Raw genomic sequence first — 25,386 nt, 5'->3', positions numbered from 1 at the left:
AAGATAGCATGAAGGGAGATGGATTTTGTAAATGATATTCAGAATTTGGTACTTGTCTAATAAGTAACAGTTGAAGCTTTGCTAGGCGGAAAAGAAGCTAGCTCACCTCCCTGTGCTAGCTGTGGTTTCTGGTCGGCCTTTAGGAATGTGACCCTCCTCACCTCTATTTTTCTTGTGTTAGAAGATATATGAGAATCTCTCAGGGATGCAAGTGTAGTGGATTTCTTTATTTAAGTTTACAAAATACATGCTTATAGAAAATTAAAACATTATAGAAATATATAAAGCCAATCATGAAAGTTCTCCCACAATTTCACTCCCTCACAAAGCCACTGACAACAATGTGGTATTACTTTTCCATTATTTTTTATAGCATTATCAAGTTATCCTACAAAAAAAAAAAGGGTCCACAACTTTTTTTTTTTTTACATAAGTTTGGACATCTTATTGTTAATCCAGAGACATCCCTCACTCTTAATGAATAGAAATAAATTGCATGACGGTACCATAATCTATTACACCAGTCCCTTACTGGTAGGACCTCTGAGCTAGTTTTAATTATTAAAGAACAAAGGTGCAATAAACCTGCTTGTGTACACTTGTCAGATTATTCCTATTAGGCAGTTTCCTAGTAATTTCATTTTTAATGAAGAGTTTAGCGAAATGGTTTGAGCATTTTCAATATACTCTGAAACCCCCACCCCCAAAGGTTATAAAATTATACTCCCACCTATAGCATGCAAGATGGGATATGTATAATTCAGAAATACTTGTTCAAAATTATGGTGCAATATTTTTAATTTGAAAAAAATTTAATTGTTCTTGTAACTGTGTTTTCTAACTATGGAAAGTGAAGTTGGACTCATTTTCTTGACTGATGGGGACTCAAGATCCTAAGGGCAAGGATCAGAAAACTCATTTACAAGGCATAGGTATCAGAAACTTAAGTAACCCTTATGCAGAAAGTCTTCAAAGAAGACTACAGGGCTTGCCACAGCTTCAAATACCTCCACTGGTATCTTGCTATTTCTCCAGGATTTGATACCTATCTTGGTATCCTACTGCTTCTGGAATACAATCAAACTGCAAACATGCACATTCTCCAGCACCAGCCAGCTGTTCTCATTACTCAACTGCAGCAGACAGCTCTTTGCTCCTAGAACACGTCAGAGTTTCCCACGTCTGGTTTCATTCACTTTATGCCTCATCTTAGAAAACTGTTTTCCCTCTGTGCCGTCTCAAGGCTCAGCTCAAATACCCCTGACTCTATGAAGTCTTCCACATGCTCTCTGGGAAAAATTACTGGCTCTTCCCTCTGTGCTACTCCAGCTTTTTGCCTGCCTCTCCCTTACTGCATTTCTGTAACATAAACTAGAGTCTTGGAGGCCAGATACAACTTGCTTGTCTATTTCCTGAACAGTATCCAGTGCAGAGCTTTGCAGAGCACACACTCAAAAACTGTGGAATAAACATACATAAATTATAGTAAGACTTCAAATCCTTTAATCCCAAATTATTAGTCACAGATACTAGTTCCTAAAGGACTAAAAAAAAAAAAAAAGAAAAACACACACACACACACACAAAAACACAACTGCTCCCCTCAAAACATATCCTTATTATAGTAAGCAGTTTGGTTAAGTTTTTTTAAAAAGTGTCTTTTAATAAAACTGACAAATATTCTATCTTTAGAATAGTTGTGTTCAATGAACCTGCGTATGCTTGATATCTGCATCTTCTTAGGATCTCAAATTATTTATTTTAGAAAATAACACGGGGGGGGGGGGGCAGTTTATTATAAAATACGAAGCAGGAATGATTTAAGCATGTGAGTTTCTGCATTCCTAGCCAGAGCACAAAATGACTGGATATCCTCATCAACACCAAGCTTTTTTTTTTTTTTTTTAAAAGGGTGTGTGTGGGGGGGAGCCACCATGAAGACAATGTTACATTAAAATCTCTTTCTCTTGATAATTTCTGGCTTCCAGCTGACTGGATGAGTTTCTTCTGTCTGAAAACAGAAAATTAAATAAAATCAAATATTGTTAGTTTTTTAATTAATAACTCCCTAACAAAAACAAGGCCATCAATTCTAAATTACATTAGTTGGCATTACATATTTAGCAGTTCTTTAACAATTTCAGAAATAGTTGACAAGGGAGGGAGGCAAACCACAAGAGACTCTTAAATACAGAGAACAAACTGTGGGTGGACAGGGGAGTGGGGGCGAGGAGAAAATGGGTGACGGGCACTGAGGAGGGCACTTGTTGGGATGACCACTGGGTGTTGTATGAAAGCCAATTTGACAATAAATTATATTAAAAAAAAAAAAAGAAATAGTTGACAAACTTTTGACATTATCTGAATCTAATAAAGGACGACTGGTTCACTACAAATTCAGTTCATGGTTTTTCATCTCAAATAAAATTGCTATTTAGGTATTCTGGTAATACCAAAGCTTATGATTTTAGAATTTATCTGCATAGGAATTTATTTATTTGTGGTTATTCTTTTTTTTTTTTTTTAATGTTTATTTATTTTGAAGGAGACAGAGAGAGAGAGAGAGAGAGCATGAGCAGAGAAGGGACAGAGAGAGGGGGAGACACAATTGGAAGCAGGCTCCAGGCTTTGAGCTATCAGCATAGAGACCAACGAGGGGCTCGAACTCACGAACTGTGAGATCATGACCTGAGCCGAAGTCATACACTTAACCGACTGAGCAACCCAGGAGCCCCAACATGTGGTTATTGTGGATGCAAGATTTCCCAAGTATAGTAAATAAGGATAATTCACTGGCATCAATGAAACCAATACAGAAATCTATGAACAGACACTACTCAAGATGACAAATTCTTTAATACTATGAAGATTATTTTCCCTTCTGATAATTTCAATACCTTTAAAATGAAAAAGCACTTGCTAAACTGGTATGATTTCTTTTACTTTAAAATATATGTGAAATAGAGAACTTACCGCTGTATCATCCTCTTTATACACTTTAATGGTTTTATCAGCTTCAGCTGTTAGTAACCGACTTTCAGACTGATCAAAAGCACAAGCAAATATTCCTGATTCACTATCCAAAGATCCAGGCTGCACAGCTGCATGAACTCTCTGGAAATTATAGCCAGTTCTCCAGTCCCAAAGATGCATAGTGCCATTGTCAGCTTAAAGGAAAAAAAAATCTAATTAAACTTGGTGTCCTATCAACAATTCAGCTTGACAAACATTTAAGTACCATCCATGGGTCAAGTACTATGACAATAAAGATTAAATAGTTATAAAGATATGTAAGACATAGGCACTCAAGCTTCTCTTAATACTGGTTCGTCTATTTTTATGTGTGAGTTCAGAATTTAGTATAGAGCTAAAAAAGCACCACAAAACAATATCTAATTCCAGAATACACAACCAAACTTTAGGTGGTTCCCAGCATGAATTCCTTAGATTTATCATGTGGGAACTCAAAGACGGTTAAATTATGAAATATGCTACAGGTATTACAAATATGCATGAACACACATATGAACATCCAAATACACAGTAACTGGACAAGTTCTGTTATAATACTTAGGTGGGATGGCTTAGAAATTTTATAAACGTTTACTCATTTACCAAAAGAAAAAAAATGAGACTAAAACACATTTATCTCTAAAATCTTAATTTACCTCCAGAAACAAGCACTCCATCAGAATTTACTGTCAGTGTGTTAATAATAGCATTATGACCAGAAAGATTTTGAATAAAACTTCCATCAGGGAATTTCCACTGTTTTATGTTATCTGGAGAGCCAGATGCAAATGTGTAACTGAAATAAGATTACAAAGAATTAGTGACAAAGTAAACAAAGTTAAATAAAATGGCTGAGTTCAAAAAAGCTTGTTAGGGCTGTATTCTCTACATGTGCATTTATGGGTCCACATAGCTTTAGCAAAATATTATTGTCATACCAAGAGGTAAAAATATGAAGATATCTGTTCCAAGTCAAATCAGATCTTCAAAATAAATATTTTAAGTGTATTTTAATTCCAAGATTAATGTTTTATTCTCATTTCCCCAATGCTCTACACTGAGTTAAAGCAACAAATGTACAAAACCTTAAATTCACATTAAGGGCAAGGGATTATGAAACTATTCTGGATAGAGAGCAAGAGAAGGAGAGAGGGGAAAACAGGAAGAAAGGAAAAGAAGGAAAGAAACAGAAAGAGAAAAAGGAAGTAGGGGGAAAAAAAGACAGTGAGTGAGGAAGACAGAAAAAGTGAGGGAGAGAGGAAATAATGGGTACAGAAAAGATATCAATGTGACCAGAAAAGTGTCAAGGTGATGTGATATAATAAACAGGCTGTGATAATATGCTCACCTCTATGGATAACCTGATCATGAGGTCACAGTTCCTACTATTTTTTTCTATGTATATTAACTTAAAAATTAAACTACTCTATGTATGTCTCAATGCCCAGTAATATTTCTATCAAAACATTAAATCCATCTTCTATTAGCCTCTACTTTCACACGCAGATTTTAGCAATGATTTATTCATATTGTCTCGTCTGACACTATCATTGCTCACCATGTAGAAAATTTTCCTTATCACATATAGGTCATGAAGCAAAATACGACATAGGGAAAATAAAAGAAATGCATGCTTGTAAGTGGCACAGGCCTGGAAATGACAGCTAAATAACTACTGAAATAGTACCAGTGTTGGTCTTTCCATACTTATACTAAATATTGAAAAAAGAGAAGCGAATTAGGAAAATACACTTACTGTTTAGGATGTAAAACCACAGCCCTGACGGATTTTTTGTGATTTGTTAATGTGACTCTTGTTTTTCCAGCCACCAAATCCCATAATCGTATTGTAGTATCATGGCTTCCTATAATAAAAACACACACACCCTCAAAATTCGATCAGAAAAAATAACGCAAAAATTAAACACAATAAAATATGAAGGAGTCTTGCATAGATACATATAGACTAAGTGAAAGTCCTATCAACTCTTGGCTAATTACTTTACAGTTCTAATTTTTAGGTTGGTTTTAAATTTAATTCTTAAAAAAGGCAAAAAATGCTTGATGCACTCTCAACTCAACAGCTAGAACAAATGCGAGTAACAAAGCAAATACATGATGTTACTCCTCATGGAGGGGAAGAAAAAACTTGTAGTTAATAAAATACATCAAGTGAATGAATTACTTTCTAGTCTTAAAGATCTAATATTTTTTTTAATTTATTTTTATTTTTTGAGAGAGTGTGCATGTGTACCAGCAGGGGAGGGGCAGAGGAAAGGGAGGGAGAGAGAGAGGGAGACAGGGAGAGAGGGAGACAGGGAGAGAGGGAGAGAGGGAGAGAGAGAGAGAGGGAGAGAGAGAGAGAATCTTAAGCAGACGCCACGCTCAGCATGGAACCAAACACGGGGCTCAACCTCACAACTGTGAGAGAATGACCTGGGCCGAAATCAAGAGTCTGACGCTTAACCAAGTGAGCCATCCAGGCACCCCGAGTAAAGATCTATTATTAATCTTACTATAAGTAAAACAAGACTCAAACCAGCTCTAAAAGTAATTGGTCTCAGGGTATTTCACCTAATTTCAACTTCTTAGACTAGTAATTTTGATACTATGAAACAATGTCTAATTGTATCTAACAGAAGCATTTCTAATCAAACATTACATGATACTGAGATGTGATATATTCTGATATGTAAAGAGTTTGAGATAAAAACAATCATATGAAAAATTACCACAGTAAATTCCAAATGCACACCCAATGTGTCTACAATACAAAGCAAGAGTCATAGTGAACAGGAAAAGAATATGCATAATCATAATGCATTCTGATTAAATACACTATAAACTTAAAAGCTATCAGTCATACCAGTAATAATTTGTGGTTCTGCAGCTTGACACCTCACTGTAGCAACTGCATTTGTATGTCCAGATAATGTGTGCACACTGGCTTTAGTTCTCACATCCCAAATCTATAAAAACACAACAGACATATTGTCAAAACAGGTATTCATATCTCAGGCAGGTAACTGGATCAATTCAAGGCTGGGAACTTACTAGGCAACCGTGCCTGAATATAATGAAAAACTGTTTAAAAGGAAGATAATGATCTATAAGCTGGCTGGGGAATGTAGACAGGAGGCAGATGATGGGAACAACAACAACAACAACAACAAAAACCTGAAAGATTAGGGTACCCAACGTGTAAGAATGGGTATAATGAGACTATTGAAGGAAACAGCTCATGGAAAATAGTTGTAGTGATGGGAAGGGAACGTGCAAGTGTCACATTTCAGAGGCAGGGCACTCCCAATAATAAACACGATGAGGCCACAGAACTGAAAACGAAGGTGAAAAAACACAGAAGTCAAGAAACTCAGGGGCTAGGCTACTGACAGGTCAAGGCAACTATCTTCAAATCTCTTAACAAATCACATGTGACTCCATTACCAAACATGCATACTGTAAGATGCAATATATTTACAAATAAACACAAAGGTCTACTCCATTTACCCGTGCAGTTGAATCTCGACTACAGGTTACCAGCACATCAATTGTTGGGTGCAAATCCAAACCATACACTGCACTCAGATGTCCATGATAGTGCCTTATAACCTGAAAATAAAGCAGGAAAGTGAAAATCTCTATAATTAGAAAGAAAAACAGTGGTTCATAATGTTTTAAATCCTCAACTACAAGCTTACCTTATTATATTCAAGATCCCAGCATTTGACTTGTTTGTCTTCTCCACAGGAGAACAGGTAAGGGCTCCGTGTGCTTACTATCACACCACGCACTGTACTAATGTGCCCAGTTAATGACAGTTTTAATTTGCCACTAGCCAAGTCCCAGATCTGCAATCAAAGAATATTTAATTTTTTTCTTTTGGATTATTCCAAAGCAAATTTTTAGAATCTTGATATTAAAAATAAGTCTTCAAAAACAATCTCCCACCAATCTTCCTTGTTAAGCAGGGCAAAAATAGAATAAAAAAAGCAGGTTCAAACTAGGAAAGTATTTGCAATAAGTGACAAAATCTTAGTATATATAAAAGGATATCATAGATAATGAAAGTATGAACAACATTAAATTAGCCAAGGATGGCAACAACTTAAAAAAAAAAACAAAAAAACCCTATGGAAACAAACTAAATGTCCATCAATGGATGAGTGGATAAAAAAAAAAATGTGTTGTGTATCTGTATGTACACACAAAAACACACACAATGAACTATCATTCAGCCATGAAAAAGAATGAGATCTTGCCATTTATGACAACATGGATGAACCTTGAGTGCATTATGCTATGTGAAATAAGTCAGACAAAGATACTGTGTGATTTTACTGGCATATACACTCTAAAAACAAACAAACATTAACAAACAAACAAAGCTCAGAGATAAAGAGAATAGATCAGTAGTTGCCAGAGGTGGGGTGGGGAGTAGGCAAAATGGATAGAGTCAAGGTGCAAACTTCCAGTTATAAAGTAGATAAGTCATGGGGATATAATGTTCAGCATGGTGACTGTTATTTATTAATACTGCACCACATATTTAAAAGTTGTTAAAAGACAGTAGATCTCAAAAATTCTCTCTAAAAGGAAAAAACAATCTGTAACTATGTATGGTGACAAATGTTAACTAGATTTATTGTAGTATTCACTTCACAATGTATATAAATACTGAATCATTACGTTGTGTACCTAAAACTAATATAATGTTGTATGTCAACTATACCTCAATAAATAAATACATATATATGTTGAAAAAACCTAAAAGCAGCTTTATTAGGTATCAAAAAGTTCAAACCCACTAGAAATTTTTCATGTACATTTTTCAAAAGATTAGATACCCATTTCTGCTTAACATTTAGTAGGTATTTAAAAAAAAATTTTTTTTTTAACTTTTATTTATTTTTGAGACAGAGAGAGACAGAGCATGAACGGGGGAGGGTCAGAGAGAGAAAGCGAGACACAGTATCGGAAACAGGCTCCAGGCTCTGAGCTGTCATCACAGAGCCCGACGCGGGGCTCGAACTCACGAACCGCGAGATCATGACCTGAGCCGAAGTCGGACGCCCAACCGACCAAGCCACCCAGGCGCCCCTAGTAGGTATTTTTAAAAATACACTATCAGTGTGCTGAAAAGGATTCTCTCATACACTGCAAGTATCAATTAGTCCATTTTGGAAAATAACCTGTACTCTGAGTGTCAACCTCAAAAACGTTTAACCCATTAATTCCATTTCTGGGAATCTATAGTAACAAAGTAATTTAAAATATAGCAAAAAGCTTTAGGCTCAAAGATTAATTACGGCATTACTTGTGATGGTGAAAATCAAAAAACTAAAAAGTTTAATGTCTAACAACAGGAAAACAGTATAGAATACCTAAGTGATATATCCTTTTTCACAGAAACATGCTTCTGATATAATATTAAGTGGGAAAAAAACCAGAGTATAAATTATACATCAAGCATGACTTTTTAAAGATACACATTTAAAAGGGCATCTGGGGGGGCGCCTGGGTGGCTCAGTCGGTTAAGCGTCCGACTTCGGCTCAGGTCATGATCTCGCGGTTCGTGAGTTCGAGCCCCGCGTCGGGCTCTGTGATGACAGCTCAGAGCCTGGAGCCTGTTTCCGATACTGTGTCTCGCTTTCTCTCTCTGACCCTCCCCCGTTCATGCTCTGTCTCTCTCTGTCTCAAAAATAAATAAACGTTTAAAAAAAATAATAAAAAATAAATAAATAAAATAAATAAAATAAAAGGGCATCTGGATAGCTCAGTTAAGCACCCGGCTCTCGATTTTAGCTCAGGTCATTGAGATCAAGCCCCGTGTTGGGCTCTGCACAGGTAGCACAGAGTTTGCTTGGGTTTCTCTCTCTCCCTCTGCCCTTCCCCTGCTCTCATGCCCATGTGCACACACTCTCTCTCTCGACCTCAAAATAAACAAAATACGCACTTACACACACAGGAAAAGAGCTCAGAAGTAAATATAATGACACATATGCACAGAAATAAATACTAAACAAATTCATGTTCAAATTATTTGACAGTGTTAGGATTATGTATGGGTCTGTATTCTTTTATATTTTTCTATATTTTCCACATTTTTTAATAAATAAGCATACTTTAATTTTGTAACCAGAAGAGAAAAAAGGTAAAAATCAAGGAATTAGTGGTAGGTAGTCAGTATGTACTGTTTGGAAAACTTGTAACTTAAAAATCATTTCTCAAACATATTTATTCAGAACAGTGAACTGATAAATATAGTAACTTTTACCCCAAACTCACGTCTAAGAAATCACAGAAAGTACAACAGAAATCTCCACCCAGGAAAATAAAAGATAAAATTTATATAGCAAATACAAAGTCCTATTTTTTTTTCTTCCTTCTTTATTACCTTTATAGTTCTGTCAGCAGATCCAGTTACAAACCACTGGTTTCCAGGTTCTACAGCAATACAGCGAACCCAGCCAAGATGTCCACTGATCACCTGCATAAAACAAAAGGTAGAATGGGCAGACTCGTTACACATAAAAGTTTATTCAATTTCAACTCACTGCACATAAGTCAAGTTTGAATAGCCCGTCCTCACATCTTCAAATAAGTTTGTAAAATTATTTGACAGATTTTACAATTTATCTTCAGTAAATGAATACACAAATTGATATATCTATACAATGAAATGCTACTCAGCAAAGAGGAATCTATTAATAGATACAACAACTTGGATGACTCTCAAAGACATTAAGCTGAGTGAAGGAAGTCGGTCTCAAAAGGTGCATACCATGTAATTCCATTATATAACAAAATTGAAAAGGCACAACTATAATATAGAAAACAGACGAACAGTCACCATGGGTAGGAAAGGATATGACTGTAAAATAACAGCATAGGAGTGTTTTTTGAGTTGCTGGAACTTCTATATACAGACTAGGGCAGTGATTACCCAAATTTATGTATCTAATAAAATTTATTAGGTCTGTACACGAAAAGAAAGGCTATGTTAGTGTACAATTAAAAAACCAAATTTAGCACATATAGTAAATTAAGTGCAGTTACAGTTTTTCTGCTATATATACTTCATTTTAGATCTGGTACATTTTGAATCATTTAATTTACTATAATTGAAAAAAGATCATCAATAGAGCCAAAGAAACAATGTCATATGCTGTTCTTCCTCCTAGCCTTCATACTAAACACTTCAAACACTTAGAAAATTTATTTCATCTGTTCTCTACACCTAATAGCTTTCTGTCAACATTTTATACTGTATTTTATAGGAAATACATACATGGCTTTTACTTAAAGAAGTCTTCCTAAGATCTATCTTTCAAGATTGGGGCCTAGCCCTTCCCTCATCTAGTCTCAGATCACTTTACCAGTGCTCATATTTACTCCTTTTCCTCCTTATTGTACTCCTTCAGCTCTTGTAACTGGAAAGCAATCATCGTTTCTGTAATGGCATGATATACAGATTCTCTCACCCTGTACAGTTTCCATGGTGGGTGCCACTGGGGTTTGGGCATTGTAGGGGCTTTTTTAGCCATCAGTGCAGAGTTTTTGGCATTGCCAGCCTCCATAACAGCCTAGACATAGAACAGATTACATTATTGTTAAAGACATACCTAACATTTCATGTTAAATCAAAAATGAAAAATTTTAAAAGGGGATTTATGAGGCTTTTACCCCCTTTGATGAAAAGACAGCTAAAATGTTTGCATAACTAGAAAATGTCTGCACACCTAAGACTTCTAATCAGAATTATATTTTCTGTATGTTAATTTTAAAAATCAATTAAAAAATCTCAGAGGCAGAACATTAGAGTTAAGAGCACTTATCACTAAGCATGGGTTCATGAACCCAGCTCTGCCAATTACTAGCTGACTGACTTTGGGTAAAAATTACATAACCTCTATGCCTGCTTTGTAAAGTGGAAATAACAGTGCCTATTTCATACAGTTACTACAAAGACATTATTACTACTCTGTAAATGCTCTATATAAGCTCCTACCATTATTTGAGTGATTGCAAGTGGATTAATGTCTCCGCCTGTCATTGTTGTATTTTAACATTATTGATTTAATATTGCAAAGGAGAAACTACCTTCCAAAAATACTTAATTACCATTTTAAAAGGTACTCTAGGCGCGCCTGGGTGGCTCAGCTGGTTAAGCGTCCGACTTCGGCTCAGGTCATGATCTCATGGTTTGTGGGTTTGAGCCCCACGTCGGGCTCTGTGCCATGCTGACAGCTCAGAGCCTGGAGCCTGCTTCAGATTCTGTGTCTCCCTCTCTTTCTGCCCCTCTCCTGCTCGTGCTCTGTCTGTCTCTCTCTCTCAGAAATAAACACTAAAAACTAACTAAATAAATAAATATAAGGTATTCTAGCTGATGTACCATCTACTACTAGCATCCATCCATGCATCCAAAACATACTTAAGCCATAAAGTTCCTGCCCTCAAGAAGCTTACATTACCTCCTCCTAAGGAGGCAGAAAGCCTGGGCAGAGATCTGTGAATGGAGGCAAAAGAAGAAATGTGGTGGGAAGACCACAGATTAATTCATTTCATAAAGCCAAATAACTGCATAATAAATTAAGGAATCAAAGCCTGCAGTTATTCAAGTGACAGCATAATAAAACAAACTAGGTATTTTCAGTTATTCTTTTTATAACTACTTTCACCAATTTAGCTACCATTTACTTACACATAAACTTACGTATTTCTAAATGCTCATTTATAACATACAAGTTCTACAGCCTATGAATATTACATTACTAACAGCACTAAACTGTGTCAGCCAACTAAGGGTTTAACAAAAAAGAGATTTTCATATTTAAACCATATTAACACAAGTTTTAGAATAGTATTCCTTGCACTTTTAATAGTGGATAATAAAGGGCAACATCACATTACATACATCAAAATAAGCATTACGTACAATGTGTAAAAGACACAGAATAACAAAATGTTAAATTCTAAAAAATATACCAATTCACTAGCAACTTAAATTTTAGGGCCATGAAATACTAACAACTAGCTCCAGCCACTATTTACTTTAATAATTCCAAGGCAAATTTTCATTTATTTAGTATTTAACTGAAGACTCTTGCAATAAAGGAAAATAAGGCAACAAGTTCCAAAAATTAGAAACCTGCAGCATGATTTGACACAGAGAAACTTACTGAAGTCATCCCTGCAGGCTGTGAACGGTCAGCAGCCGCCGGATGTCGGTATTCACCTCCAGCAGGTGCATTACGATTTGCGTCAACCCTGAAGCAAAAGAAATAACACATTCTAAGCAATTAATTGTCATGTCATGTGCTCTGCAGAACCAACTCTTTAAATTTTTGTAAGCAATGATAAAGGAAAACGTCACATAATACATAATTATGAAGAAATCTTAAAATGAGAAAAACAGAAACAATGAATTATGTTTTCAACATCTCTATAATTACAAGCATAATACTTCATACCTGGTCTGAGAAGAAGGTAATGCCACAGCTAAGGACTGAGCGGCTGATTCACTTGGCATTCTTTGGATCTTAGTATCTGCAGTCAAAGCAACCCCTGTTTAAAGAAAAACATCAATTGCTTTCAGTAGCTATCTTTGATTTCATTTACATAGGTTTAAAATAAAATACTGGAAGCAAACATGTGATATCTCCAGGTGGTGATACTATAAAAATTTCTATTATGTTTTGTGAGTCTTTTATTTCTAACTTTTTAATAATAAATGTAACTTGAAATCACATAACTCAAATTTGATTTAATCACAGGCAGCTTGGTATTAACATACCCAAGACAGTAAAGACAATTTCTATTATTTTGGGGTATTACCTTCAGATAAAAAAATTAAGCAGCCCCCAAATACTAACCGAATATTTCCAAGAGTAAATGTAAATTACTAAACAAGAAGTACTAATCTGTCAGGGGTTTCATTACGGTAAATCCTGTCTTCTAAAATTACTAAAACTAGGGGCACCTGGGTGGCTCAGTCAGTTAAGCGTCCGACTTCGGCTCGGGTCATGATCTCACGGACCGTGAGTTCGAGCCCCACGTCGGGCTCTGTGCTGACAGCTCAGAGCCTGGAGCCCGTTTCAGATTCTGTGTCTCCCTCTCTCTCTGCCCCTCCCCTGTTCATGCTCTGTCTCTCTCTGTCTCAAAAATAAATAAACGTTAAAAGAAAAAAATTTTTTTTTAATAAAATTACTAAAACTAGATATACTAAGCTTTCTGTCCTCCACCCCAATATACTAGCCACTCCATCTGTGTACCAATTTTCTACACACACAGACATCTAGTAGACACTTTTATCACACCTGATTCTACACTAACACTTCAATCACTTTTATAAGTTTAATGATAATAACATGTCTGTTTAAACCTCCATATAAGCATGTTTTAGCTTGGAGCAGTGTTACTGTCTTTGAATTCCTAGCACAGTGCCTGAAATAAATTTAGGTGCTTAGAAATGTTTGCTCAATGAATATATCTGATACTGACTATTAGTTTATTATCATCTAAAAGCTATGCCTAAAAATAATAAATAAATAAATACATACATACATACTATGCTTGGATGCCTGTCTGCTAAGTTTATCTTGTATTTTATAGGCAATAGGAATCATATTATTGATTCATTCAAGGAAATACCTACAAGATACTTTCAATATAAAATAGCTCACTTACCAGGTCCTGGTGGATATGGATGTGTACCTGTCACCAAATATTCAACTTCTTGTCCTTAAAAAAAGGAGAAAAATCATTATGATCATTGGCAAATTTATCATATGTACAAGTATCATCTCTTTTAATAAGTGTTAAATTATCAACTGAATTTCTCAAATTTTCCCAACTAAACCCAAATGTCAGATATAAGATAAATTGATCATTTTTGTTTTGGCTTCTGAAGACCATGGACACAGCTATTTCTTCTGACCTTTTGTTAATATGATGTCAAGAAAGCTTGTACAGGCGCAGGAAGATGGCGGCGTAGGAGGATGCTGGGCTCACCACGCGTCCTGCTGATCACTTAGATTCCACCTACACCTGCCTAAATAACCCAGAAAACCGCCAGAGGATTAGCAGAACGGAGTCACCGGACCCAAGTGCAGACGAGAGGCCCACGGAAGAGGGTAGGAAGGGCGGCGAGGCGGTGCGCGCTCCACGGACTGGCGGGAGGGAGCCGGGGCGGAGGGGCGGCTCGCCAGCCAAGCAGAGCCCTCGAGTCCGGCTTGCAAAAGCGGAGGGGCCTGACGGACTGTGTTCCGACAGCAAGCGCTACTTAGCGTCTGGGAGGTCATAAGTTAACAGCTCTGCTCGGAAAGCGGGAAAGCTGGAGGACAAAGGGAGGGTGAGCTGCGGAGCCCCCGGACGACAGAGCTCAGTTTGGCGGGGAACAAAGGCGCTCGCCAGCGCCATCTCCCCCGCCCATCCCCCAGCCAAAATCCCAAAGGGAACCGGTTCCGGCCAGGGAAATTGCTTGCTCCGCGCAAACACCCAACTCTGTGCTTCTGCGGAGCCAAACCTCCGGCAGCGGATCTGACTCCCTCCGGCTGCCACAGGGCCCCTCCTGAAGTGGATCACCTAAGGAGAAGCGAGCTAAGCCTGCCCCCCCTCCCGCCGTGCACCTTGCCTTCCCACCCCAGCTAATACGCCAGATCCCCAGCATCACAAGCCTGGCAGTGTGCAAGTAGCCCAGACGGGCCACGCCACCCCACAGTGAATCCCACCCCTAGGAGAGGGGAAGAGAAGGCACACACCAGTCTGACTGTGGCCCCAGCGGTGGGCTGGGGGCAGACGTCAGGACTGACTGCGGCCCCGCCCACCAACTCCAGTTATACACCACAGCACAGGGGAAGTGCCCTGCAGGTCCTCACCACACCAGGGACTATCCAAAATGACCAAGCGGAAGAATTCCCCTCAGAAGAATCTCCAGGAAATAACAACAGCTAATGAGCTGATCAAAAAGGATTTAAGTAATATAACAGAAAGTGAATTTAGAATAATAGTCATAAAATTAATCGCTGGGCTGGAAAACAGTATACAGGACAGCAGAGAATCTCTTGCTACAGAGATCAAGGGACTAAGGAACAGTCACGAGGAGCTGAAAAACGCTTTAAAGGAAATGCAAAACAAAATGCAAACCACCACGGCTCGGATGGAAGAGGCAGAGGAGAGAATAGGTGAACTAGAAGATAAAGTTATGGAAAAAGAGGAAGCTGAGAAAAAGAGAGATAAAAAAATCCAGGAGTATGAGGGGAAAATTAGAGAACTAAGTGATACACTAAAAAGAAATAATATACGCATAATTGGTATTCCAGAGGAGGGAGAGAGAGGGAAAGGTGCTGAAGGGGTACTTGAAGAAATCATAGCTGAGAACTTCCCTGAACTGGGGAAGGAAAAAGGCATTGAAATCCAAGAGGCACAGAGAACTCCCTTCAGACGTAACTTGAATCGATCTTCTGCACGACATATCATAGTGAAACTGGCAAAATACAAGGATAAAGAGAAAATTCTGAAAGCAGCAAGGGGTAAACGTGCCCTCACATATAAAGGGAGACCTATAAGACTCGTGACTGATCTCTCTTTTGAAACTTGGCAGGCCAGAAAGAATTGGCACGAGATTTTCAGGGTGCTAGACAGCAAAAATATGCAGCCGAGAATCCTTTATCCAGCAAGTCTGTCATTTAGAATAGAAGGAGAGATAAAGGTCTTCCCAAACAAACAAAAACTGAAGGAATTTGTCACCACTAAACCAGCCCTACAAGAGATCCTAAGGGGGACCCTGTGAGACAAAGTACCAGAGACATCACTACAAGCATAAAACATACAGACATCACAATGACTCTAAACCCGTATCTTTCTATAATAACACTGAATGTAAATGGATTAAATGCGTCAACCAAAAGACATAGGGTATCAGAATGGATAAAAAAACAAGACCCATCTATTTGCTGTCTACAAGAGACTCATTTTAGACCTGAGGACACCTTTAGATTCAGAGTGAGGGGATGGAGAACTATTTATCATGCTACTGGAAGCCAGAAGAAAGCTGGAGTAGCCATACTTATATCAGACAAACTAGACTTTAAATTAAAGGCTGTAACAAGAGATGAAGAAGGACATTATATAATAGTTACAGGGTCTATCCATCAGGAAGAGCTAACAATTATAAATGTCTATGCGCCGAATACCGGAGCCCCCAAGTATATAAAACAATTACTCATAAACAGAAGCAACCTTATTGATAAGAATGTGGTAATTGCTGGGGACTTTAACACCCCACTTACAGAAATGGATAGATCATCTAGACACACAGTCAATAAAGAAACAAGGGCCCTGAATGAGACATTGGATCAGATGGACTTGACAGATATATTTAGAACTCTGCATCCCAAAGCAACAGAATATACTTTCTTCTCGAGTGCACATGGAACATTCTCCAAGATAGATCATATACTGGGTCACAAAACAGCCCTTCATAAGTTTACAAGAATTGAAATTATACCATGCATACTTTCAGACCACAATGCTATGAAGCTTGAAATCAACCACAGGAAAAAGTCTGGAAAACCTCCAAAAGCGTGGAGGTTAAAGAACACCCTACTAACGAATGAGTGGGTCAACCAGGCAATTAGAGAAGAAATCAAAAAATATATGGAAACAAACGAAAATGAAAATACAACAATCCAAACGCTTTGGGACGCAGCGAAGGCAGTCCTGAGAGGAAAATACATTGCAATCCAGGCCTATCTCAAGAAACAAGAAAAATCCCAAATACAAAATCTAACAGCACACCTAAAGGAACTAGAAGCAGAACAGCAAAGGCAGCCTAAACCCAGCAGAAGAAGAGAAATAATAAAGATCAGAGCAGAAATAAACAATATAGAATCTAAAAAAACTGTAGAGCAGATCAACGAAACCAAGAGTTGGTTTTTTGAAAAAATAAACAAAATTGACAAACCTCTAGCCAGGCTTCTCAAAAAGAAAAGGGAGATGACCCAAATAGATAAAATCATGAATGAAAATGGAATTATTACAACCAATCCCTCAGAGATACAAACAATTATCAGGGAATACTATGAAAAATTATATGCCAACAAATTGGACAACCTGGAAGAAATGGACAAATTCCTGAACACCCACACTCTTCCAAAACTCAATCAGGAGGAAAGAGAAAGCTTGAACAGACCCATAACCAGCGAAGAAATTGAATCGGTTATCAAAAATCTCCCAACAAATAAGAGTCCAGGACCAGATGGCTTCCCAGGGGAGTTCTACCAGACATTTAAAGCAGAGATAATACCTATCCTTCTCAAGCTATTCCAAGAAATAGAAAGGGAAGGAAAACTTCCAGACTCATTCTATGAAGCCAGTATTACTTTGATTCCTAAACCAGACAGAGACCCAGTAAAAAAAGAGAACTACAGGCCAATATCCCTGATGAATATGGATGCAAAAATTCTCAATAAGATACTAGCAAATCGAATTCAACAGCATATAAAAAGAATTATTCACCATGATCAAGTGGGATTCATTCCTGGGATGCAGGGCTGGTTCAACATTCGCAAATCAATCAACGTGATACATCACATTAACAAAAAAAAAAGAGAAGAACCATATGATCCTGTCAATCGATGCAGAAAAGGCCTTTGACAAAATCCAGCACCCTTTCTTAATAAAAACCCTTGCGAAAGTCGGGATAGAAGGAACATACTTAAAGATCATAAAAGCCATTTATGAAAAGCCCACAGCTAACATCATCCTCAACGGGGAAAAACTGAGAGCTTTTTCCCTGAGATCAGGAACACGACAGGGATGCCCACTCTCACCGCTGTTGTTTAACATAGTGCTGGAAGTTCTAGCATCAGCAATCAGACAACAAAAGGAAATCAAAGGCATCAAAATTGGCAAAGATGAAGTCAAGCTTTCGCTTTTTGCAGATGACATGATATTATACATGGAAAATCCGATAGACTCCACCAAAAGTCTGCTAGAACTGATACAGGAATTCAGCAAAGTTGCAGGATACAAAATCAATGTCCAGAAATCAGTTGCATTCTTATACACTAACAATGAAGCCACAGAAAGACAAATAAAGAAAATGATCCCATTCACAATTGCACCAAGAAGCATAAAATACCTAGGAATAAATCTAACCAAAGATGTAAAGGATCTGTATGCTGAAAACTATAGAAAGCTTATGAAGGTAATTGAAGAAGACTTAAAGAAATGGAAAGACATTCCCTGCTCATGGATTGGAAAAATAAATATTGTCAAAATGTCAATACTACCCAAAGCTATCTACACATTCAATGCAATCCCAATCAAAATTGCACCAGCATTCTTCTCGAAATTAGAACAAGCAATCCTAAAATTCATATGGAACCACAAAAGGCCCCGAATAGCCAAAGGAATTTTGAAGAAGAAGACCAAAGCAGGAGGCATCACAATCCCAGACTTCAGCCTCTACTACAAAGCTGTAATCATCAAGACAGCATGGTATTGGCACAAAAACAGACACACAGACCAATGGAATAGAATAGAAACCCCAGAACTAGACCCACAAACGTATGGCCAACTCATCTTTGACAAAGCAGGAAAGAACATCCAATGGAAAAAAGACAGCCTCTTTAACAAATGGTGCTGGGAGAACTGGACAGCAACATGCAGAAGGTTGAAACTAGACCACTTTCTCACACCATTTACAAAAATAAACTCAAAATGGATAAAGGACCTAAATGTGAGACAGGAAACCATCAAAACCTTAGAGGAGAAAGCAGGAAAAGATCTCTCTGACCTCAGCCGTAGCAATCTCTTACTCGACACATCCCCAAAGGCAAGGGAATTAAAAGCAAAAGTGAATTACTGGGACCTTATGAAGATAAAAAGCTTCTGCACAGCAAAGGAAACAACCAACAAAACTAAAAGGCAACCAACGGAATGGGAAAAGATATTTGCAAATGACATATCGGACAAAGGGCTAGTATCTAAAATCTATAAAGAGCTCACCAAAGTCCACACCCGAAAAACAAATAACCCAGTGAAGAAAAGGGCAGAAAACATGAATAGACACTTCTCTAAAGAAGACATCCAGATGGCCAACAGGCACATGAAAAGATGTTCAGCGTCGCTCCTTATCAGGGAAATACAAATCAAAACCACACTCAGGTATCACCTCACGCCAGTCAGAGTGGCTAAAATGAACAAATCAGGAGACTATAGATGCTGGAGAGGATGTGGAGAAACGGGAACCCTCTTGCACTGTTGGTGGGAATGCAAATTGGTGCAGCCGCTCTGGAAAGCAGTGTGGAGGTTCCTCAGAAAATTAAAAATAGACCTACCCTATGACCCAGCAATAGCACTGCTAGGAATTTATCCAAGGGATACAGGAGTACTGATGCATAGGGGCACTTGTACCCCAATGTTCATAGCAGCACTCTCAACAATAGCCAAATTATGGAAAGAGCCTAAATGTCCATCAACTGATGAATGGATAAAGAAATTGTGGTTTATATACACAATGGAGTACTATGTGGCAATGAGAAAAAATGAAATATGGCCCTTTGTAGCAACGTGGATGGAACTGGAGAGTGTGATGCTAAATGAAATAAGCCATACAGAGAAAGACAGATACCATATGGCTTCACTCTTATGTGGATCCTGAGAAACTTAACAGGAACCCATGGGCCGGGGAAGGAAAAAAAAAAAAAAGAGGTTAGAGTGGGAGAGAGCCAAAGCATAAGAGACTGTTAAAAACTGAGAACAAACTGAGGGTTGATGGGGGGTGGGAGGGAGGGGAGGGTGGGTGATGGGTATTGAGGAGGGCACCTTTTGGGATGAGCACTGGGTGTTGTATGGAAACCAATTTGTCAATAAATTTCATAAAAAAAAAAAATAATAAATGAAATGATTAGTAAGATCAAAAAAAAAAAAAAAAAAGAAAGCTTGTACAATTCTAATGGTATGTAGAGAGATTGTTCGGTCAAGTAAAAATCAACTGTGGTTTTTCTTCCAAGCAAATGATTTCTCAGTGGAATGTTAGATTATTTTTATGCATTAGAATGCCAGTGCTTAGTATCATCTTTCTGAATTACAGCCAAGATACATAGATGGTCTCCCCATGGGTTAGAAATATTTCCTGTAGTCTCCACTGTGACCTTCTCTATATCCTAATAATTTCTGCGATTATGATTCTACCACTTTTTTATTTCCTATTAAGAAAAAACCTACCAACCAATAATCTCAACTCACTCACTACTCCAATGAGGAAATCAAGACTTCCATTATAATACTGGTACACTAGTTCAATAGGGTTTGACTCTAGTCAGTCCTTCCAGAACAGGCACTAGAACATTTCATTTTTCTATTTTTAAAAATTACATTTCTACTTTTAAAAAGAATCACATTTCTGATAATGCCACACTTACCTTGATTGGCAGGATATTGTTTATGACCATATGAATCCGATGCATTCTGAGGACATTTCTCTTTAAAATTTTCTTTTGAAGTAGGCATATGCAACACAGGACCATACTCATTACGCAGCTTGATTGCCATTTTCCGTTTGTGACTATTTAAAAATTATGAACATAATAATGTATCTTGAGTACTTTAAAAATATGAACCAAAGTAAATATATTCATAGACAGCCGAGAAACACAAGTACTTAAATAGCTTAGGTTTGCCTAATCATGTAGAAAAAATTTCTATGAGGTTTTTAAAGTAGTATTTTAAAAAGCTCAAAACTTCCAAGTGCATTTCCACACTTTTGTTCATAATCCACCACATAGCATCCATTAAGTCTAAGTAACATTTTAGGTTGTTAACCAATAAATACAAAACCTTTCATGATAAGTTATCAAGGGTCTGGTTTAAAAATACATAGAAACTAATATATCCTTTTAAAAACCTCAAAGTCAATATATTTTCCTTCAAATGTGTAAATATAAAAATGTAGCAAAAGCTTCTATCATAACCTTTACTGGACGTATCTAAAAAGAGTAATTAGAACTAATCGAAGTACGTAATTAGTTCAGTATTTTTTAAAGAAATGCACTTATATAAATTTTAAGAATAGCTCACTTTACAAATTAAATATAAATGCTTGTTTTAGGAATTAAGTAGATTTTAAAAGAAGGGTAAAGGACAAAGAAGGAACACTGCACATTAATGCAATCCCAGACTGGAGCTGGAGATGTAGAACCAAAAATATGCCACCACTCAAAAATCTTCATCATACTAACGAGAAAAGATGGGAGTAGAGGTACTGGCCAGGTACAATTTCAGCTCAGCAAGGCTCTGAGAGCAGCGGGAAGCTGAAAGCACATACAAAGTGATTGATTATAAGATATAACACCTAAAAGGGACTCTCCTAATTACTGGGTATTTATAAATGCAATTAATTAATGGGATTTTTACTGTAAAAGACAAGGCCAAAAAAAAGTTAAATCAGCTTAAATCATGCCCAAACACCAATCATTATTGAATAGATATCCTATGAGTGTTAGTATCACTCACTAATCTTTAAAGGTCCCCCTCTCCCTGCTCTCTTCCCCCAGTTATTAAGTAGTTAAAATATTCTAGCAACTGAAAAGGAACAATACCTACCTCTCTTCATCCAAAGGCACAGGTTTTCCATTATCAGCTACAAACATGTCATGGGTTCTCTTCAGTGACCTGAACACAAGTGTGTGCACAGAATGTTTCTGCACCTCCTAGAAAGAAAGATTATAATCACATATCCATCTGCAAATTACACATATCATAACCTAAATTAAATTCAAATTAGTTATACACTTTACAAGTTTAAATATGTAAACTGCTTTCTACCACTCACCATGGCTATTTGTAGCAAGCTATAGGAGTCAAGTTGAGAAGAAGAGGAAGCTCTTCATTGGCCAGAGACCCACCCATACCAACTAGTGATGCCTGAGCTTGGTCATTTATTCAGTAAATATCTACTGCCTACTATGTGTCTGGCAGGTTCTGTGTTAGACGCTAACAAAAGAATGATGAAAAGATAGTCATGGTCCAGGTGCTCAAGAGAAAACAGATAAAAATAAGCAACACATTTTGATAAGTGCTATGAAGGAAACAAGCAAGGGCATGAGACACAGAAAGAACTTAGGATAGTTATGAAAAATCTCTCTGAAAAGTTACAGAGAGGGAGGGAGGCAAACCATAAGAGACTCTTGGATATTGAGAACAAACTGAGAGTTGATGGAGAGTGGGGGAGAGGGCAAAGAGGGCATTGAGGAGGGCACTTGTTGGGATGAGCGGTGGGTGTTGTATGGAAACCAATCTGTCAATAAATTATATTTTTAAAAAATCCTCTCTGAGATGTCAGTTAAGTAGAGAGTTAGCTCTGTGCAGAAGAGTTAAGAACAATTCAGTAAAGAGAAAATGCCATGTACACAGCAGTTCAGTATCTGCAATGATGCCAGGAGCCGCAAGAGTTGTATATGTTCAGTAGGAAGGTGGGCTGTGATACCAAGATGAGGTTCCAAGGGTAGGCAAGGTCCAGATCAGGATAAGGGTTTTTTGAAGATCATTCCAACAGTCTGCATTTTTGCTCTAGTAACATCGGGCCAGTAAAGGATTTTAAGCAGAAAAAGCATGATCAACTTGCGTTTTAAACAGATCAATTTACGGAGGGAGGAGGGTGTAACAAAAATGGAAGCAAGGACACCAGCAAAGATCTAATGCTCTTGTCCGGATGAAAGATGGTGTTGGTTTGAATTAAAGTGAACGCATTGGACACGGACAAGGGTCAAGAAATATTTCTGAGATAAGACGGACAAGGCTGTCTAACAGAATGGTTGTTCAAGACAGGGAAAGATGCAAAACTTCAAAATGGCAGGTTTTCCTGGGGAAGAGCTGATGGAAAGCACTAAGTGAACACCAGAGAATACTGCCAATCTTTTGGGACACACAACCACGAACTCTATTCTGCAGATGGGGAATATCAGCGGTCCAGAAGCACCGCCTCCGGGGACACTGCCAAGCTCAAAGGCTCAAGAGTAAAACGGCAGTAAGAATTCTCTCCGGCTTCATGCCTGAGGGTAACCTGCAACTAATGCTCCCATCCGGCTTCCCTCTATCCCTGAACACCTTAAGAAGAGACTACCCGGCCTCAGCCAGAGAGCCTCCTTTCACAGCCTCTACCCTCTCCAAACTCCGAACACCTTTGGTCTCCCACGCCTGCCGCCGAAGAAAAACATTCCAGAAGCGAACGACCCCTCAGCGCCCAAGTGCCACTTTACCTCGACCATGATGCCGCTGGGTGACCCGCCGCTCCAGCAGACAAGAAACGCTAGCCTGCAACACAGAAACCGCCGCCACAACTGTGCAGTCCCTTCCGGAATCGGGCGCCCTGGCGCCGGATCTGACGCAGTCCGCGCACGCGTGCTGGTGGCCCGCCGGCCTTGTGGGACCGAGGGGGCGGGTCTTTTTCTTCGGGGACGTAGTGTCGGGCCTGAGTTGGCAGGTTCTTGGTACAGCGTACCTAAGGGTCTCGTTCACCTTCTTGGAGAAAGCTTGAAATAACGTTCTCTGCCTTATTCTGTGACTTAAATATTTTGGTTTAGGGTGTGGCTGTTTGCGTTGTATTTCCCGGAAGCTTAATCCTTTTTATCAGCGAATCTAAGTAATCCGCTCTGGGGAGGATCTGGAGAGAGCAAACCCCGGTCAGCGCTAAAACTCTTTGGGTGTCGCCCCCGCAATTTATGTCGCCTGCTTCCGCTACTTGGCTAATTTTGTCTGGAAGCATTTAGACGCCTTTGTAGCCTTAACTCCGAAAAGCAATCCCACTTACCAGTGTCCAGTGAGCACTTGTTGAGTCAATATTGCGGAATTGTTTCAATTTGAGAAATTTTGCAAAAGATTTTTAACATATGGCAAAACCCCAAACTTACTTTACGCTGCATAGATGTTGTTTAATCTCTCAAAACTGCATAATTCTTGTCTGCTAATTAATGTGGCATCAACAATGCCGGGGTAAAGCTTTCAAAGCTGGTGGAAAAAAGGATGCAATGGAAGACTTGAGCCATTTTTATTTATACACAGCCTGGTGCCCAAGTATTGAGATTTTGTTTTTTCACCCAGGTAAAATGCAATTTTCGATTAATCCTGCCCAATTACTTTTCTGCGTAAAAAGAAACCTTGATGGAGGTAGACATTTGTAAACTTAAATAGACCAGTCTTTCACTGATCCTGCTTGCTCCTTAACCTACCCAGTTCCACTGATCTTGTCCCCAAAGCACCCCGAATATGCTTTTGAGAGGGGAAAAAATAATCTTATAAAAAGTATAGCGATGTGAAATGATAATCTCACTAGAAATTCACTGATTAAAAAAAGAAACTGATTTTTTTATTCATTAAAAACATTAAGATCATGTTCCTGCTTGAAAATAAAGTCATCTTTGAATTTGAGTAGCAGTTTGGCCTATGAACTGATTTTCTGTAACAGTGTCCACTAGTGGTAGGCCTTGCAAAGAAATATATATGTACTTGGGAAGCTATATCAGATTATAACTTCCCTATAGATGGCAATAGATATACAAAAGAGTATGATTTTAAAAGGCAGTAAAATTATAGAGATACAAACAAGATTCTAATATAACTATGGCAATATAATAACTGTCTAGTTGGGTCTATTAACATGTTAATCATCCTAGAAAATTTTTATAAGCCCAAGGTCTTAAAAATATTGTAATAATTGCGGTAAATTGCACTAGATTATTCTCCTTTTAAAAGGCTCTCTTGAATCTATAGAATTATATTATCCACTTAAAAGTTTTAGGTAGGTAAATAGAGCCCAGTGACCCCCTTATGTAGCTCATGGATCTATGAATTACGTATGTTGTATATAAATTTTATATTTATATAAAACCTGATTTTTTTTTTCTGGTGAAAGATCTATAGATTTCTTTGGATTCATAAAAGGATTTAAAACCCATGAAAGGTTAAGAATCTGTCCTGGTGGACACCCAGAGATGCCTTATTTGAGCAGTAGGGGTCACTGCTGCTCTTCATAATGATAGGAGCATCTTTCTCGAATAAGAATTTTCCCTTATCTTTATAAGGATAGAAGGGTTTACCACCTAAATTATTGTGAGTGATTTATTAATGTAAATATGAAGTCTTTGTAAAACCAATAGTACAGATTTTACGGAAGGCCTCTCTTTACTAACTGATCTTTTTTTTTTTTCTTAAACTCACCAATATACAAGATACCTTTATTCTCTTTCAAATACTGTGTCCTTTGCCCTTGAGTAAATGATAGGAGGTCACATGAATATGGATTTCAGTGTCATTTTCATCATATTTTTCACTGGAAGTGTTTTCTGGTTTTTATACTCCTAAAAAGAT

The 25,386-nt window shown here is 37.9% G+C and overlaps 1 protein-coding gene across 2 annotated transcripts; it reads right to left on the bottom strand.

The window, feature by feature from the left end:
* Nucleotides 1-206: 206 nt before the first annotated feature.
* PLRG1 (pleiotropic regulator 1) lies at nucleotides 207-23,392 on the bottom strand. 2 transcript variants are annotated; one of them, XM_032592885.1, is made up of 16 exons: nucleotides 23,280-23,392; nucleotides 21,625-21,731; nucleotides 21,261-21,332; nucleotides 20,445-20,587; nucleotides 13,702-13,755; nucleotides 12,486-12,579; nucleotides 12,195-12,282; nucleotides 10,497-10,598; nucleotides 9,410-9,502; nucleotides 6,714-6,863; nucleotides 6,523-6,624; nucleotides 5,879-5,981; nucleotides 4,769-4,877; nucleotides 3,669-3,808; nucleotides 2,974-3,167; nucleotides 207-2,011 (listed from the first exon to the last, which is right to left on the bottom strand). In XM_032592885.1, exons 4-16 carry the CDS (start codon nucleotides 20,572-20,574, stop codon nucleotides 1,952-1,954), a joined length of 1,419 nt encoding a protein of 472 aa, XP_032448776.1. In that variant the 5' UTR covers nucleotides 20,575-20,587; nucleotides 21,261-21,332; nucleotides 21,625-21,731; nucleotides 23,280-23,392; the 3' UTR covers nucleotides 207-1,951. The 2 variants fall into 2 exon arrangements, with proteins under 2 accessions (XP_032448776.1, XP_030168740.1); XM_030312880.1 differs by lacking the exon at nucleotides 21,261-21,332 and having other exon boundaries at nucleotides 23,280-23,386.
* Between the last annotated feature and the right edge of the window lie 1,994 nt (nucleotides 23,393-25,386).

Source organism: Lynx canadensis, chromosome B1, assembly GCF_007474595.2.
Source record: "Lynx canadensis isolate LIC74 chromosome B1, mLynCan4.pri.v2, whole genome shotgun sequence".
NCBI classification, from domain to species: domain Eukaryota; kingdom Metazoa; phylum Chordata; class Mammalia; order Carnivora; family Felidae; genus Lynx; species Lynx canadensis.
The sequence above is the reverse complement of the archived record's forward strand: the minus strand, read 5'-3'. Positions and strand labels throughout refer to the sequence as shown.

Coding starts and splice junctions, on each gene's coding strand:
- PLRG1 (XM_030312880.1), bottom strand. Junction 13,756..20,444: donor ACAATATCCTGCCAATCAAG/GTAAGTGTGGCA, acceptor CCTTTTTTTAAG/GACAAGAAGTTGAATATTTG. Junction 3,168..3,668: donor TGGAGTGCTTGTTTCTGGAG/GTAAATTAAGAT, acceptor TTTTCCTTTAAG/CTGACAATGGCACTATGCAT.